This window comes from Herpailurus yagouaroundi, unplaced genomic scaffold, assembly GCF_014898765.1.
Source record: "Herpailurus yagouaroundi ecotype Mexico unplaced genomic scaffold, PumYag 77, whole genome shotgun sequence".
Classification (NCBI taxonomy): domain Eukaryota; kingdom Metazoa; phylum Chordata; class Mammalia; order Carnivora; family Felidae; genus Herpailurus; species Herpailurus yagouaroundi.
Genome location: NW_024412388.1, coordinates 53,041,227 through 53,057,751, shown reverse-complemented (window position 1 = coordinate 53,057,751; position 16,525 = coordinate 53,041,227). Strand labels below are relative to the sequence as shown.

General features: G+C 40.4%; 1 protein-coding gene across 1 annotated transcript in view; it reads right to left on the bottom strand.

Moving 5' to 3' along the window:
* ROR1 (receptor tyrosine kinase like orphan receptor 1) overlaps positions 1-16,525 on the bottom strand; it is a 400,895-nt gene that overhangs the window by 166,499 nt on the left and 217,871 nt on the right. The window contains exon 2 of the mRNA XM_040470488.1: positions 3,622-3,693. Coding sequence (XP_040326422.1) covers positions 3,622-3,693 — 72 coding nt within the window. The remainder of the gene's footprint in view (positions 1-3,621; positions 3,694-16,525) is intronic.

The following is a 16,525-nucleotide window of genomic DNA, read 5'->3' as shown; positions in this document are numbered from 1 at the left end:
AGAAGGGGCACAGAGAAAGGGAGAGAGAGAGGGGAAGAGAATCCCAAACAGGTTCTGAGCTGTCAGTGCAGAGCCTGATGCAGGGCTCAAACTCAAGAACTGTGAGATCTTGAGCTGAAATCAAAAGTCACAACTTTAACCGACTGAGCACCACTCAAGCTCCCCTCCCATGAAACTTTTTTTTAACATTTATTTATTTTGAGAGAGGGAGAGAACAAGCAGGGGAGGGGCAGAGAGAGAGAGAGAGAAAGAGAGAATTTGAAGCAGGCTCCACACTTTGTGCTGAGCCTGGAGTGGGGTTCGATCTCACAACTGAGATCATGACCTGAGCCAAAATCAAGAGTAGGACGCTTAACCAACTGAGCCACCCAGGCACCCCTCCCATGAAATATTTTAAACATACGTTCTCTCTCAAATTGGTCTATTGTCTTTAGTTTCCAAGTATGAGCTTTTTCATGTGTTTTGTCTACTGGTTATTGCTAATGGTGGCTTTCTTTTATTCTTCTCCTGCATGTACTATAATTTTTAAAAGTAAACTTAACATCAGTAGGAGTTTGCCGGTCTTATTTAGTGGTTTTGATTTTAGAACTTTTGTTTTTGGTGGGAATGGAACACGTACTGTGATGGTGAGACAGTTTGTGAGCTAGCTGGTTGTAGGTTGTCCCCTGTCAGGGTCTCAGAGTTTAATCAATTCCAGACCAAGTTTTTACATTATCTTCTTGGTTTGTGGCTTGTATACTACATGAGAAGAACTTCAACCCCCAACCCCCATACAGCACAGGTTGGGGCTTGTATTTCCTGTGAGTGATCCCAATGTTCCAGGGTGGTTTGTGGACTGCCACACATATCCTCAGCAGAATTCTCCTTCTTGCATGCTTGGTCCTCACTAACAGCTTAAGCAGTGAGGTGGTTTCCTATGGCCTCAGTTCTGATCCCCAAAGGGTATTGAAACTCTAGCCCCTAAGAACCGTACTCATTGCCCATATTTTTATAAAAATCTTTTAATTCCTTCTTGCTGATCATTGCTCTACCATTGAGTTTGCTCTTCTGGCACCTGGAGATTTATCTTATTTGTGTGCCAGCCTGGCAATGATCTTTTTTTTACATTGTATATTTTCATCAGCATCTCTCTGTAATCAGGGGGGAATGTGCCTTGACAGTTCAATCTATCAAATTGACCAGAAGGCTTTGATTATACATTTAGATACCAGTCCTTTCCACTTGACTCTGTGTTCACAGAGGACAGAGACCTTTGTCTCATTCATCTTTCACTACTAATTTTTCAGACAGTGCCCAGACCAGAGTAGGAAGCAAAAAAGATTTGGCTGATGAATAAAAGAATTAATCAGTTTTCTCTCACTCTAAATGGGAATGAAAGACCGTATACTAATTATCTTCTAGAGAAATATGATTCCAAGAAGCTCTGGAAAGCCATCCATGCCCTCTGGAAGGTTCATGTTGAACACACAAAAAGTTTGCCTTAGTCCAGCTTTGTAGCAAGTAGGTTCACTACTATTGACACTACTTTCTTGAAGGGCAACCACTGCTAATTACAGTCCTGGTCTGGTAGAAATTCAAAGTCTGGCAAGCTAGATTCTTGACTGGTGGCTCTGCTGCCTTTTTAGCAGATACTGATGTTCTTTTATAGCCATAATTAGAACCTGATCAACAACATGTAGTGTACAATGATATCATTTTTACTGTTGGTGCCATAAAGAGCTTGCCGATTAAGTTCACGTTGTTTTTAAGTAGGCTCCACACCCAATGTGGGGTTTCAACTCATTACCCTGATATCAAGAGTTGGATGCTCTACTGACTGAGCCAGCCAGGCACCCCAAGTTCACATTCTTGAAAGCACCTTGCACAGTACTTGTCACATAGTGAGTACTGAGTTAAGATTTAGTGTGTTTTATGTCTTCTTTTACATTAAAAAAAAAGTAAAAATATTTGTTGAAAATCTATTGCCTCCTAGGCATTGTTCCTAGTGCAGGACATGGAAGGGAATAATATACAGTCCCTGCTCCAATCCTAAAGTAGAAAAAGAATGTCCAAAGTAAATTTAACAATAGAAAATTATTCTAAATGTCCTCCTACTTAAAGTGAAAAGATATTTCACCTTATCCCACCACCCTAAAATGCCTAATAAAGTATAACCATCAGAATATGGGTTACCTGGTTGACTCAGTTGGTTAAGCATCTGACTCTTGATCTCAGCTCAGAATAACCTTGCCTATTACTATTTTATAAGATTCTCTCTCTTCAGAGAGGAAATACAACTCACAGTGAACACATGAGCAGACAAAAGAGAGCTGATTATAAAAGGCATCTGACATAAAGGACAATGATTTTTGAGCTTTTATCACTATAATCCCAGAACCTAGAATCATGCCTGAAGTAAAGTAGAATAAGTTTGCTGCATGTTTTGCACATATATATACAGAGGTGTCCATCCACATATATGGCCTAAGTTGTCACTCATTATTCCACACATTTATTGAGGATTCCTATGAACAAGAGTCTGTGTTAGATTTTGCAATGGAGACAAAGAAAAAAGAACAAGAACAAGAACAAGAAAAGAACAAGAATAAGATAGAAATCCTATTTACAAGGAGCTTTCAGGCATAAGAATGACACAGACAGGTGTATAAATCACCATGATATAACACAGAAAATGTTAAGAACAGAGAAAAGGTCTATGGGAGTTCCAAAGAAGGAAAGGCCACTTCCTGCTGAGGGATTAGATAAGACTGTGGCTAATATAGAATGTGTTGTTTTCAGTCTTGAAGGATAAGTAATTTGTGGCGTGCAGAAGGGAGAAAATGGGCACTGGCAAAGAAAAAAAGGGGTGATTCCGATGGAAAGAATAGCTTAGGCAAAAGGAGAGAGGCAGAAAAGCACAGGGTATATAAGAAGAAATATAAATTTAAATTAAAAAATATAAATATAAATTGCTGGAGATGCATAAAAGGATATAAAGGGGGCTAAAGAGAAATAAGGCTAGAAAGGTAAGATAAGCCACATTGCAGGGGCTTTGGAGGTGTCCTGATTTACCATTCCAGAACACAGGGTCTCTATCGAGTAACCAGAGCTTAGCATATGGTGGAGCTTAATTAATACTACAACAACTTCATAGCAGGAACCTGTTCCCCATGTGCACACAGGAAGCTGCCATCTGTACGCACAGGCAATTACAAACATTCCAAATACTCTGCCCTGAACCCTGCAAGCACATCAAATACTCACTGTAAAAGGTCACCCAGCAAACAGCTCTGATCAATCCTGGCTCAGGCAGAATCAAATCCCCTAAATAAGATCCACTAGATGCAATGTCAGGAAGGTCAGAAACAACCCTATTTCACATCTTGAAGCATTTTTACCATATGGAACATTTTAGAGGAAGAAGGGAAAGGAAAGAGTAAAAAAAAAAACCCTCTCCAGAAATCATAGAATTCCAAGTAATCAAACATTAAATAATCACAAAGTAAGCAAGGGGTTTATTTTGGCCCCCACCTCCTTCTAATGATCTAAAAAGCAACTGATTTCAAAGAAGGCCATGCCAGGATTAAAAATGGAGTTTCACGCCTCCCCCCTCCTCCTCCCCAGTGCATCCCCATTGTGTACCTTTGTCGAGTTCACTTGAAATGTTCCATGATGAGGTAGGCACTAACTCAGCAGTGACTGACAACTCTGTTTCTGGAAAGAAAAAGAAGGGAGGGGAGAAAGACAAGGGTGATATTAAATATATAAGTAACTTATGGGCTGTTAGAAGCATTACAGGAGATTTCCAAAGGCACTGCCTTCTGAGAGAGACCACTGCAATCCCATAGCTTATTAAACTGAACAGCCGCTCTGCTTGCCAGGCAGAGGCGCCTGCATTACAGAGTCTATCCAGATGAGCAATCTGTAGGCCAGATTCAAAGAGGTGTTGTTTTTTTTTTTCTTTAAAACATGGGCTTGAAAATTAAAATACAAAGATTTCATTAACAAAACAAACTAAACCTGCAGAAATGACTGAACGTTATCAAACATCAACTCTTCCTTTTCTTGTTAGAAGATCACTCTTAGACAATATATTCAATAGTCTTTCCATGAAAAATGAGAACTAAGTTTGCTCTTTCTGCTGATTTCACTTGCTGTGTTTGTGAATTGATAGCGTTTCTATTAATGGAGAAATCTATTTCTCTACATTGAAACTTAGAGTCAAGACAAATGAAAGCTAAGTTTTTGAATCTGAGAGTCATGTGAGGTAACTAAACTCAAAAGACAATTTTCAAAACCACCATAAATTAAAGCAAACATGCAAATCAACAACAGAAAGGGCATAAGACACTATGAAGATTTAAAAACTCTACAGCAGTAATAGACTGTAACATACAAATGATGTTTTTATTGTTGTTTTTGAAATTTTAAGCCATGATGATGTCATGTACATTTTAATAGGGTTGCATTAACCTCCCCTTAGACCATACACACACACACACATACACACACACACACACACACACACACACACACACGTACTTTAGTACATACAGAACTTTAGTACGGAGCAGAATCTTGGAGAACTCAGTGCCTACAACATTAGATAATGACACCCACATGAATCCATTTTCCTTCCTTCAATCTGGTACAGACATCATTAATCAATTATGGCTCTTTTTGCCTGTTAAACCTGAGATCTGCCTTAGAGTCTTTCCAGTACAGTGCTCTAGGTAGACACTAAAAATGGATCTGAAATGCAAGGTGAACTTTTTAGTAAGTGGAAGAACTGGGATTCAAATCCAGGTCTGTTTCTATTGCCTACATATCTCCTAGTAGCTCATGCTACCTGGTACTCAGGTCTGTGAAACCTGATTTGTTTTTCATCTTACCTCTCTCTGGCTTCACCTTTTACCTAGATAAGCACACTTTCTACTGTTTCCTTATTTACTGATAGGGCTTGGCTGCCACTTGGCCATAGAAATCACACACCATAGTCAGTGAGCTTTGTCAAGAACAGGATGTTTATCCACTGAGACCTTGCAAAGACCCACTTCTAGTTTGTCTACCGGGTCTCTGATCAACCTGCCACCTACAGCAGAGACAAAAGGGTTGTTTGGTTTGTGCAGACCTCCTTGACTTGCCCTGTCCCAGCAGCAGGTGGGAAAGAAAGTAGACAAACCACGCATACCCTCCTCAGTGCAAGTGGCCCCAGTCCCCTCCTATGTCCTGAGCTAAAAATGGCACAGATTCTTTAAAGGGGACCTGAAGTCAGGTGCACAGTATGGCAGGAACCTCAAATCATATAAGATTGCAAAATATGGAAAGAAAAAGAAAACAGCATCCCAGGTGGGAAAAATGCTTAACACAAAACCACAGTAGAAGGCAGGGCTTCTGGTATTAACCACTTGTCCTAGGAATGGGTATTTCATGCAGGTGACTTCATGAGGAAAAGCTAATTGTCTGTATCTGAGGGCCCTCCATGAAGGACTCCAACCACAGCTCCGCTTAACCCTGTTCCTGTTGCCACCTACTTTGGCTCTTTGAATAATGGCCCCTTGTTTGCAGTATTATGGACTACTGTGGTTCACCTTCCAAAAGGGCTCATCAAGCACTCCAATACCCAGACTTCAGGGAGCTTGGGAAGAGAAGCATGGCAGCCAAGGCAGCATTTCAGGCAAAGAAGCAAAAGGTGGGGAAGTGGTGGGATTAAGGCAGATCTTGACGGCATTTACATTCAATATTTTCATAGCTTCATCTTACTGCTGCTCACAGTTAAACTGCCAGAAATATAGGTTTCATTTTACAGTATTAATTTTTATAGAAAGTTAGCTCTATGTCCCTTGGTTTTTCTAACCTGACTTTGAATTGCTGATTGAGTATAATTTGGGACCGATGACAAATGAATAGTTTCTTGGCACTGCTAAGAGTAAAATTATTCCCCATGTGTCCCTGGACACTAATTACTACTCGGTTCTTAGACTATGGCAAAGATAATTTCAATTCGCAAGCTCATTTAGTGATTGTGATGATTCTGAGGAATTCCGTACTCGGCCTCAAGATCTATTCCTTCAGATAACCACATGTTCAGCTTCTCGATAGAGTGATAATAAAAACAGATAAAATATTTTGAAATATGAATAACCTTCCTAAAATATTATCTTCCAAGGCCATATATTTTAAAAGAAAGGGTGATTATTTTATGTGAAAAGTTTAATGTTAGCAATTCTCCCTCACACACACAAAAAATGATGTTTAAGAAGCTTCCCCTCCCCCAAAAGGAAGATTGACTTATATGTGAGAAAAATTCAGTATGTCTCAGCTTTGACTCCATGGAGTCAAAGGTTAGTAGTAGCTTTAGAGAGAGACACAACCATCAGCCTTGACCATGTAGGATCTCCACTAATGGATTCAGCTTCTTTCCTACCTCCTCATCATGGCAAAAGGAGGAGATATTTCCAAGGACATTTCATACCAGACTGGCAACATCTCTTTGTGTAAGAGTATTGTGGTAAGAGCAAATTAATATGTACTAATTAGTAGATAGTTGAATAGCTAAATTACTAATTTTGTGATCATAAGCAAGTTATTTAACATCTTTTGACCTCTATTTTCTCATCTGTAAAATGGGGACAATGAAAGCCACCTCACAGGACTGTGGTAAGGATTACATTAGATTGTGGTCCAAAAGGGTCCTGCACAGTGTCCAGCATAGAGTAAGCACTGAAGATCTTTTGTGACTTCCTCTCTGTCTAGTAAGGCAGATAATAGTCATCCTCTACGTGGACATACTCCTGTTAGCTGCTACTTCACTGTCGAGGTTTGAAATAACACATTCTCCATGCTTTTAGAAAAGACTCTGTATTTCTCATGCCTTACTAATCTAAGCCAATCTTTTCATTTTTGTGAGGTTTTCCCGAATTGGTCACCAGTTCTCTTAAGAACATAAGTGTTTTTATGTACTTTTATCCAATTTAGGCAAATCAAGCATGTTTTAGAAAACTCCAGCCCTTATCTTCCCTGACCCCTGCAGGAGGGCAAACCATTCTTCTCCCGATTTAATCAATAGGAGCTATTATCTTTGCAGTTTCACTGATGATTGACTTCTTGGCACGGATTCTGCAAACCATAAGGTTTTGGTATTTAAGCCTGAACAGTGGGAGTGTTATTTGGAGGAAAGGAAAAAAAAAAAATAAGCCTTGAATCCTCCTCATTGATAAAAGCCTGTGCTCTCTGAAAGGATTACTGGTTCATCTCAGCAGTTGGCAGGTGGAGACCCAACGTTCACAGGATGTGGAAGCTCTTATAAGAAGCACCCAGCCATGCCACATCCTGTATCCTGATCCAGGGATACGTGACGTTACACAGACATAAACCAGCATACTCCAGAGACTAGAGGCCAGCACAATGGTCACAAAGGCCAAGTGTGAGGGAACAAATGTCTATCCCATGGCCCTCCTTGACCAGAGACCCTGAGTCCCAGAATGTTGTATCTGGGTGTGCCTTAGCTATAATTCTGTTTTTTGCACCCACAAGATTTTGTGGGACATTACAGGATGTAGGGGGAGAGAGGACAAGAGGACAGGGCTCTAGGCCCTCCTTCATCAGGAACAATTTTCTGTTTCTCTCTTTTACGTATCAGATATTGTGGAAAAGTCTTCGATGCTCTAAACCAAAAACCAAACAAACAAACATTAAGCCTCTAATATGGTGTGGTCTTCTCATTTTACAGATGAAGAAAGTGAGGCCCACAGTAGTCAGGTGATTTGGCGAAAATCACAAAAGTTCTAAGTAGAGCCAGGCCTTAGAAATGGCTTAGAAATAAACGCATGCTGCCTTCTCTCTGTGATCCATTTTCTTCTGTCTGTGCCTCTAAGCTGTGATACGTATCCTTAGAAGCTAAGTTCAGAGACACACAGGGCATTTTCAAACAGCCAGGGTCAGTCCCACTAAACAGGCACACCTTCTCTGCTTATGATCACTGGGGGCCAGGGGAGGGTGGGAAGGAGGTGGGCAAGCTGATGGCTTTGAGTTGTCTGCTGAAGGCTCTTAGCCATGGTTGCTTCCTGACTCCAGTGCCTCAGTGGAGGAGAAGCCCATAGCCAGGTATCACCAAAAGTACCTATTTGGAAAAGTAACAGGCAGTTTACACTCTGTAACAGCACAAGGGGTTAGTCAGCCAGGGCGTTGCTGCAGCTCTGGGATCACAATCACCCCACATCTGGGATTCTGCATGAGGGGTCCTTCCACTCTGGGGACTGAACTTACTGAGAGAGGGAAGCGAGAGCCTTTCTCACCCCAGGTGGGATAGTCAGGACTGGAGAATTACTATGCTCAGTGTCTACAAGGACCTTATAATCCTCAGTGGCCTCAAATTTGGATTTCTGATGTAATCTTTAAATGAAATTAACAGTACAGTCACAGAGAGAGAAGACGGCACAATTTTGCCACCTTAAACCCCCTGCTCAGGAACCCAACCACACCACCTACACTGCACTATGAAAACATATTTTTTTAATAAAACCTGTAATGACTTTGTAAATAGCACAATTACCATAGAGGTGGCAAAGCCATAAACTTGTTGAAGAAAACTTTAAAGTATACTGAACTTTGTAGTATTATTCATATTTTTATATAGAGGGAATTGTAAAAAGCAAAATAAAAAAAATAAGAAGGATAAAAAAGGTGTCCAGGTTTTCTTAATGTGTAAGGGGTTCCGAGATCTTGTCAAAAATCCATAGTTAGATACCATTACTATCTCCATTCTAAGATTGAAGAACCTGAGATTATTAAGACACTTACTTGCCTACACAGCTTGTTAGGATAGAGGTAGGAATTCTGATCAATCTGAGCAGGGCATCTGACAGCAGAACCAGAGGGTCTCCAAATCTGCCAAAATCAGGGGAGAGTGGGGGGGATCCTAAAAGGTGTATCCACTTTCTCTCTGGCTTAAGCCCCCTTCAGCCACAGGAAAACCCTGTGAACTCTAAGCGCTGCAGAATACAGTTTGAGACCCTGTACCTGAGACCACACACCTCCTCTCTATCAATGCCTGGTTTCCTAATTCTTTTTTTTTTTTTTAATTTTTTTTTTAACGTTTATTTATTTTTGAGACAGAGAGAGACAGAGCATGAACGGGGGAGGGGCAGAGAGAGAGGGAGACACAGAATCGGAAACAGGCTCCAGGCTCTGAGCCATCAGCCCAGAGCCCGACGCGGGGCTCGAACTCACAGACCGCGAGATCGTGACCTGGCTGAAGTCGGCCGTTTAACCGACTGCGCCACCCAGGCGCCCCTCCTAATTCTAAAACCCAAAAGGATAGTAAGGACCACAAGGGGAGGGGAGGAAATACTCCTTGACTCACCCTTATATGCCTCTTTTTTATTTGTACAGACTATTTCCTTCTTTAAATCTGTTAAATTAATATTACAGATCACATGCACTTCTTATATTTAAAGGGATTATGCTATACAAAGCGCCACAATGACATACATGTTCTTCAAAGCCAATAAAAGTAAACTTGAGGGGCACCTGGCTGACTCAGTGAATAGAGCATCTGCCTCTTGATCTCGGGGCTGTGAGTTCAAGCCCCATGTTGGGCAGGGAGCCTACTTAAAAAAAAAAATCTTGAAAACTATCTTACTTAAAAACTTTTATATTTGGGGCACCTGGGTGGCTCAGTCAGTTGAGGAACTGACTCTTGATTTCAGCTTAGGTCATGATCTCACAGTTTGTGGGACTGAGCCCCATGTCTACCTGTCTGTCTGTCTCTCTCTCTCTTAAAATAAATGAATAAATAAGCTTAAAAAAACTGTTATATTTGGGCTCTCTTCCATTGAACTCTAGAGAGTCATTCATTCATTCAATACACATGTATATTAGCACTTTCTGTGTATAAGAACTGGGATGAAAAAGTTTGTCCTGGTCCCCGGCATTTTCAAGAACTCAGTCTCAGGAAGGAAAGTACAGAAACACAATTATAAACAGCATGCTAGGGTAACAATAGAAACTGGCAGAAATGGCCTTCTAGCCCCATAAGCCATTCTCCCCACCCTGCCCCTACCAGGCTAAAAACATCAAGACTACTGAATAAAATATCACACACAAAAATATAATGCATAGCTGAGGTTGAAAGGAAAGAAATTCTTAGGTGCCAAAAAGGAAGAGAATGGTAAGTGGAAGCTAATGCGGGAGGTGCCTTATAAATACAGACCATCTGAGCTGGGGTCTCAGTTTCAAGATTCATTTGAAAATGAAAGATGTGTGGATAAAGAAAATGTGGTATACACACACACACACACACACACACACACACACACACACACAATGGAGTATTACTCGGCAATCAAAAAGAATGAAATCTTGCCATTTGCAACTATGTGGATGGAACTGGAGGGTATTATGCTAAGTGAAATTAGTCAGTAAGAGAAAGACAAAAATCATATGACTTTACTCATATGAGGACTTTAAGAGACAAAACAGATGAACATAAGGGAAGGGAAACAAAAATGATATAAAAACAGGGAGGGGGACAAAACAGAAGAGACTCATAAGTATGGAGAACAAACTGAGGGTTGCTGGAGGGGTTGTGGGGGGGATGGGCTAAATGGGTAAGGGGCATTAAGGAATGTACTCCTGAAATCATTGCTTCACTATATACTAACTAATTTGGATGTAAACCTTAAAAAATAAAAAAATAAAGTTAAATTATAAAAAAAAGAAAAGAAAAGAAAATGAAAGATGTGGCCAGAGAGAGATCTGGGTTCTTGCTTAAAGCCTTTACTAGAGCCTGGGAGAACATCCCCATCTGTGGGAAGGGCTGAAAACACTTCCTCTAATGGCCTAGAGAAACTGCTATACCCTTGCAGTCTAGGAATTAGAAGGGGGAGGAGGCCACATCTCCAAAAGAAATCAAACGGTATGTAAAGACCAGAGAAGTCCAATGTACCCTTCATCCAGTTTCTCTCCAGGATTACAGCTTGTAGAATCATGGTACAGCATCACAATGAGGAATTTGACATTGTTACCATGTGTATGTAAGTTCTATGTCATTTTATTACATGTAGATCCATATAACCACCTCTTTAATCAAGACAAAGAACTATCATTACCACCAAGATCTCCCTCATGCTGCCCCTTTATAGTCACACCCATCCCCCAAACATTCCTAACATTTGGCACTTGACAGTCTGTTCCCCATCTCTATAATTTTGTTGTTTCATGAACAATATATAAACAGACTCCTACAATGCCCTTGAGATTCACTCAATTTGTTGCATGTATCAATGGTTTGTTTTTCTCATTGCTGAGTAGTATTCCATAGTATGGATGTACCACACTTTGTTTAACCACTGACCTAGGACATTTGGTTGTTTTCATTTTCTGGCTACTAAAAATAAAACTGTTATGTATCCATTCACAACTGTTTGTGCTAAATTCTTTATTTCAGTAAGAAGGAAGGTGAATCTAGAACGAAAGAGTTATATGCAAGAAGCAATAATAGGCAAATAAACTGGAAAATATGTTGAAAATATTAAATAAGCCTTGATTCTAAAAATAAATATGTGATTAGAAGTACAACAGGGGCACCTGGGTGGCTCAGTCGGTTAATTGTCTGACTTCAGCTTAGGTCATAATCTCGTGGTTTGTGGGTTTGAGCCCCGCATCAGGTTCTTTGCTGACACCTCAGAGCCTGGAGCCTGCTTTGGATTCTGTATCTCCCTCTCTCTCTGCCCCTCCCCTGCTCCCACTCTGTCTCTGTCTCTCAAAAACTACAATGAAACGTTAAAAATTTTTTAAAAAATACCACAGAGGTAAAAGAGGGTTCCAAGTCAGCATCGAGAAGGAGTACATCCCCCAGTTTAGGGAGGGGGAACCTAAGGATGGCTGGTGGCAAAGTCTGTTCCACTCTGACAGAAGGTCTGGGTGTTGGAAATTCTACGGCACATTCGTGAAAGTGCATGTAACTCAATAATGGTCATGCTTAATTGCATAGTATCAACTTTTTCCAACAAGTAAACAAGTAGTAATTTCAAAATCCAGGGGCTCCTAGTTTTGTTTTTTTCTTACAGATAAAAAAGCAACATCCCAGCTAATTACTGGGGAGGCAGGATCTTCTTAGGGTCAATGCAAGTCCTAGGAGAAATTTCAAAATGGCTCAAACCTTGATTTTCCCCAAGAAGTTCAAATGACTGGATCCAGAGTTAGCACTTCCTCACTCACCCATGGTGCTGCTCAACGGATGCTTAGTGGGAACAAAAGAATTGGTTTATTTCTAGCTTCAGAACAAGTTGGCAAAGACATAATAAAGAAAAGGAGGAAGCATGCTGAAAAATCTTTAACTCAGAAAATGGTCTTATCAATCTATGTAGGTTTCATTTCATTTTCTTTCAGGTGCTGCATAGACAACTCAGATTCCCAAAGACATCAACAAACTTCACTTATTTGTTCTGGTTTCCACTTCACTGCTCTTCCTTATAGGCTTTTCCCCTCAAAAGTGCCTCTTGGCAATTTTTTCTTCCTCCCTGCTGTGTCACCTGTACTTGTCTTTGGTGTTTGCCATTTAATCTTCCCCCTTTGTATGGCCCACGCACACTTTCGTATTCTATTATCAATTTTGTAAGAAAAGTCTATTACCCTGTAATTGTCTTTGGTCAGTTCATGGTCTTCTGTCGTTCAGAAGAAACAAGAAACCCAAGAAAGAGGCTTTCCTAGCTGCAATTCCATGACTCTCGACTCTTGGAAAACAAATGAAGTCTAGGTTAAGTTCCACACACAATAGGAGCAAAGTTAAGTTGTGCCAGGTGACCCCTAAACAGCGTATTAGCATACAGTTTGGAAAAAGAGATGGCCACAAAGGATGTCTTTAAAAACTCCTTACTTTCACCTGGAGTTTAATGTTATTAAATTTGTTTGTTCAATGATTCCCCCATTTATTCATTCAATAAATATTTCTTGAGCACTTACTCTGTTTCAGACCAGCTAAGTGCTGGCTGGGTGCTAAAGATATAATGAACAAAATTAAGACCGTTTCTTACTTCACAGAACTGTGTGGTAGGAACACATAGAAGTAAACTAAGCGGGGCACCTGGGTGGCTCGGTCAGTTGAGCCTCTGACTTCAGCTCAGGTCATGATCTCATGGTTCATGAGTTCGATCCCCATGTCAGGCTCTGTGCTGACAGCTCAGAGCTTGGAGCCTGCTTAAGATTCGGTGTTTCTCCCTCTCTCTCTCCGCCCCTCCCCGGCTCTCGCTCTGTGTGTGTCTCTCTCTCTCTCAAAATAAATAAACATTAAAAAAAATTTTTTTAAATAAGTAAACTAACTGTTAAAATATAGTATGATAAATACTGTGTATGTGTGGTGGAAATGGGGATGGGGGTAAATGGAACTAGCAGTCTTGAGGGATCCTGTTCTGACCGAAACCTTTGGTGATAAACCTTACATGGTTTATGGAGAGCCAGATGTTTAGATGCATACAAGGATCCTGGATAATCTAATTTCCTCCTCTGAATAAAACAGGTATGCCCCACCTGCCAGAGTCCCATAACTTCCCTTCCCTGCAGAACTTGGCTACTAAAAGAAGCAGGGAATGGCTGTCCCAAGATCAGTGATTTGGCTTTAGCCCTGTATACTTCTTAAATTGATTCTTAACAGGGACTGGGTCCTTCATGCTTTTATCTTCTTAGCAATGTAAATATCTGCCAGGAATGGAGGGTTAGTCTAACCTGTCTACGAGGTTCCAAATTTTCAGTTCCTTATAGCTTTCTAATTTACACTTGGCTCTGAAAAGAGAACTAACAGTCTATTTAACATGGTACTTTGCACAGGTTAAATGACTTCTGCTCCAGCCAGACCAATGAGGAAACAGAATACATACAACAGAAGGTTTGATGCACAAACTTCATCTCCTTGAAATAGTGTAATGCTGACATTAATAAAATCTTTCTTATGTTTGAACCTCAAATAGGATACTTCTCTGTTTAAGTCACAGCAAAACAACCATGCAGTGCAACAGGAAAACAAAATCTATCTACTAATTCAGTGACATTTCGTTTTCTGTTGAAGAGACAAAAAAAAAAATCTGGAATTACTCTAATTTTCTACTTTATAATTTGCACTTAATTCTATGGTCCATGTGTCCTTTGGCCATCAGTGAGTAAGTGCTCATTCTTTCATTCTGATTAGATAGCAAACCTCTTGAGGGCAAGGATTATGTCTTAAGCTTCCTTTGTGCACTACCTGGTTTCTACACAATTCTGAACAGGCTAGATGGGAAACAGCATAGCAGAGGAATTAAAGTTATCATGTTGATTGAGGGTCAGACATGTTCAAATCCAGGCTCTGTCACATACTAGCTTATGACCTTGGGCAAATTACTTCACACCTCTAAACATCAGGTCCTCATTCAAAAAATGGATACAACAGTAATGGCATTGCATTGTGATGAGGATTAACTAGGAAAATATTTGGAGATGAGTTTGGTGTCCAGCAAAAGGTAAACCTTCAGCAAAGTAGCAGCTATCACTATTAGTTTTTTTGTTGTTTTTTGTTTGTTTGTTTTGTTTTGTTTTACCTGCCATAGGTACAGCTTGAAGGCTATTTAATGCACTGATTCCCAAACCCAGCTGGGGAGCACATTAAACAAATCCAGATTCTGGGACCCTATCCCTAAATTACTAAAGCTCCCAAGGTGGGTCTTAGATAACTACCCCAGCACTAGTCTTCTGTAAATCACCGGTTTAAGGAAACTCAAATAATCATATGCCTGCAAAAAAGTGAAAAACACGAAAAGGTTTAACTGAACAGATAAATTTAATGTAATTTAAGAATCAAGGGGAAAGGAAGCTGGCAGACAAACGTATCTCATATTTGTTGTAAAATTCCAAAGTGGTCAGCAACCTCAATATTGAGACAGCTCAGTGAATATTAACCAAGAACAAAACTGGTACCTCTTGAATGACTTTCAAATCCAAGTATTTATATTTAACTTGAAGGTTCTCCTAACTGGTTGACCAATGATTCAGCCAATTAGACTTTTAGGAGAAAAATTATCATCCTACAAAGAATGAGGCAGTATTGTCCCAGCCAGTATCTGTGTTACATAGGATCTCAATGGCTGGGCATTCTGTTTGTAGATGCCACAACGGGCACGCTCTAAATGTATGCAGTCACCCTATCCTAGACATAAAAGGAGAAAAAAACAAAACGCTTTTCAGCTTTGATTCTCAGCCACTTAAAGCATTTACTAAGAGAAGCCCACTTTGGATGCAGTTGAAAAGGCTATGAAGATTCCAAGCACCTTACAGTAATACAAGTACCTTGTATTTAGGTAGCTCTCTTCCTTTCAAGAAAGTCTGTACACAGAACAGACATGAGCTCATGACTCCACATGTGAAGGATCAAGGCTCAAGATAATCATACCCTGGTTGGAGTTGAAGAAACCCAGACTCGGCCAGAGAACTCGCCTAAGGTCCCCTGGCATGCCATCAACCGCCAGGAGAAGGTAACCATGGTCTCCCCTCCCCCAAACCTGGCTCCACACAGGCTCTCTATTATACTGCCGGTGAAGACTCTTCCCCAGTTTTAAGGTTTTTGTTTTTGTTTTCCCTAATACCTTCCAGCACACTGTTAATTCAATCATTTCAAAGTTCCAAGGAGTGAGGAGTAAAATTTTTAACAAGAACTATTTTCAGAAAAAAATCTATTGAAAGTATAATTTGTACCTTCTGGATGGCCCTGGAAACCAAGTGTTTAAGTTAATGGGATTGAGGGACTCTTGGGTTGGTGGAAATTATTTTAATCAGAGAGGTAAATTTAGGAGGATTACTATTATCCTACAAGACAGTAAGACGGTTTTGCTCCAGCCATATTAGCCTGGGTGTGTAGGATCTAGATGGCTGGCAATTTTCAAATACTCTATTTGCCTCAAATTACTCCAGTTTAAAATGCTTTCACCCGTCTGGACTCGGTTTCCTGTACCATGTCATTGTTGATAGCCTAAGGGGATCAATAATTAAAATTAAATAGAGGGAAACCTGATGCAGAGCCTAAGTTGGGACCAGAATCCCTCCCCAGAGCCTCTTAGTTCAATCTCTCCCTCTTCTGAGGTCCCATAGTGTTCTGTTTGCTCCCCACTTAAGACACTTCACAGTTTGTAAGGTAACCCACAATTGTTTCAGCATGCTTCTTTACAAAAATTGCATGTTGCCTGGGGCATCTGGGTGGCTCAGCTGGTTAAGTGTCTGACTCTGGATTTGGGTTTAGGTCATGATTTCGTGGTTTGTGAGTTCGAGCCCCATGCCAGGCTCTGGGCTAACAGCACAGAGCCTGCTTGGGATTCTCTGTCTCCCTCTCTCTCTGCCCCTCCTCCACCAGTGCTGTCTCTCTCAAAATAAATAAATAAAACTATAAAAATAAAAATAAACAAATATTTAAAAATAAAAATAAAAATAAATGCATGTTTCCTGTGGCTAGGAACAAAATCTTACTTATCTCTACACATAGTATCAACTATTGCGTTGCACACATAGTAGGCACTCAACAAAT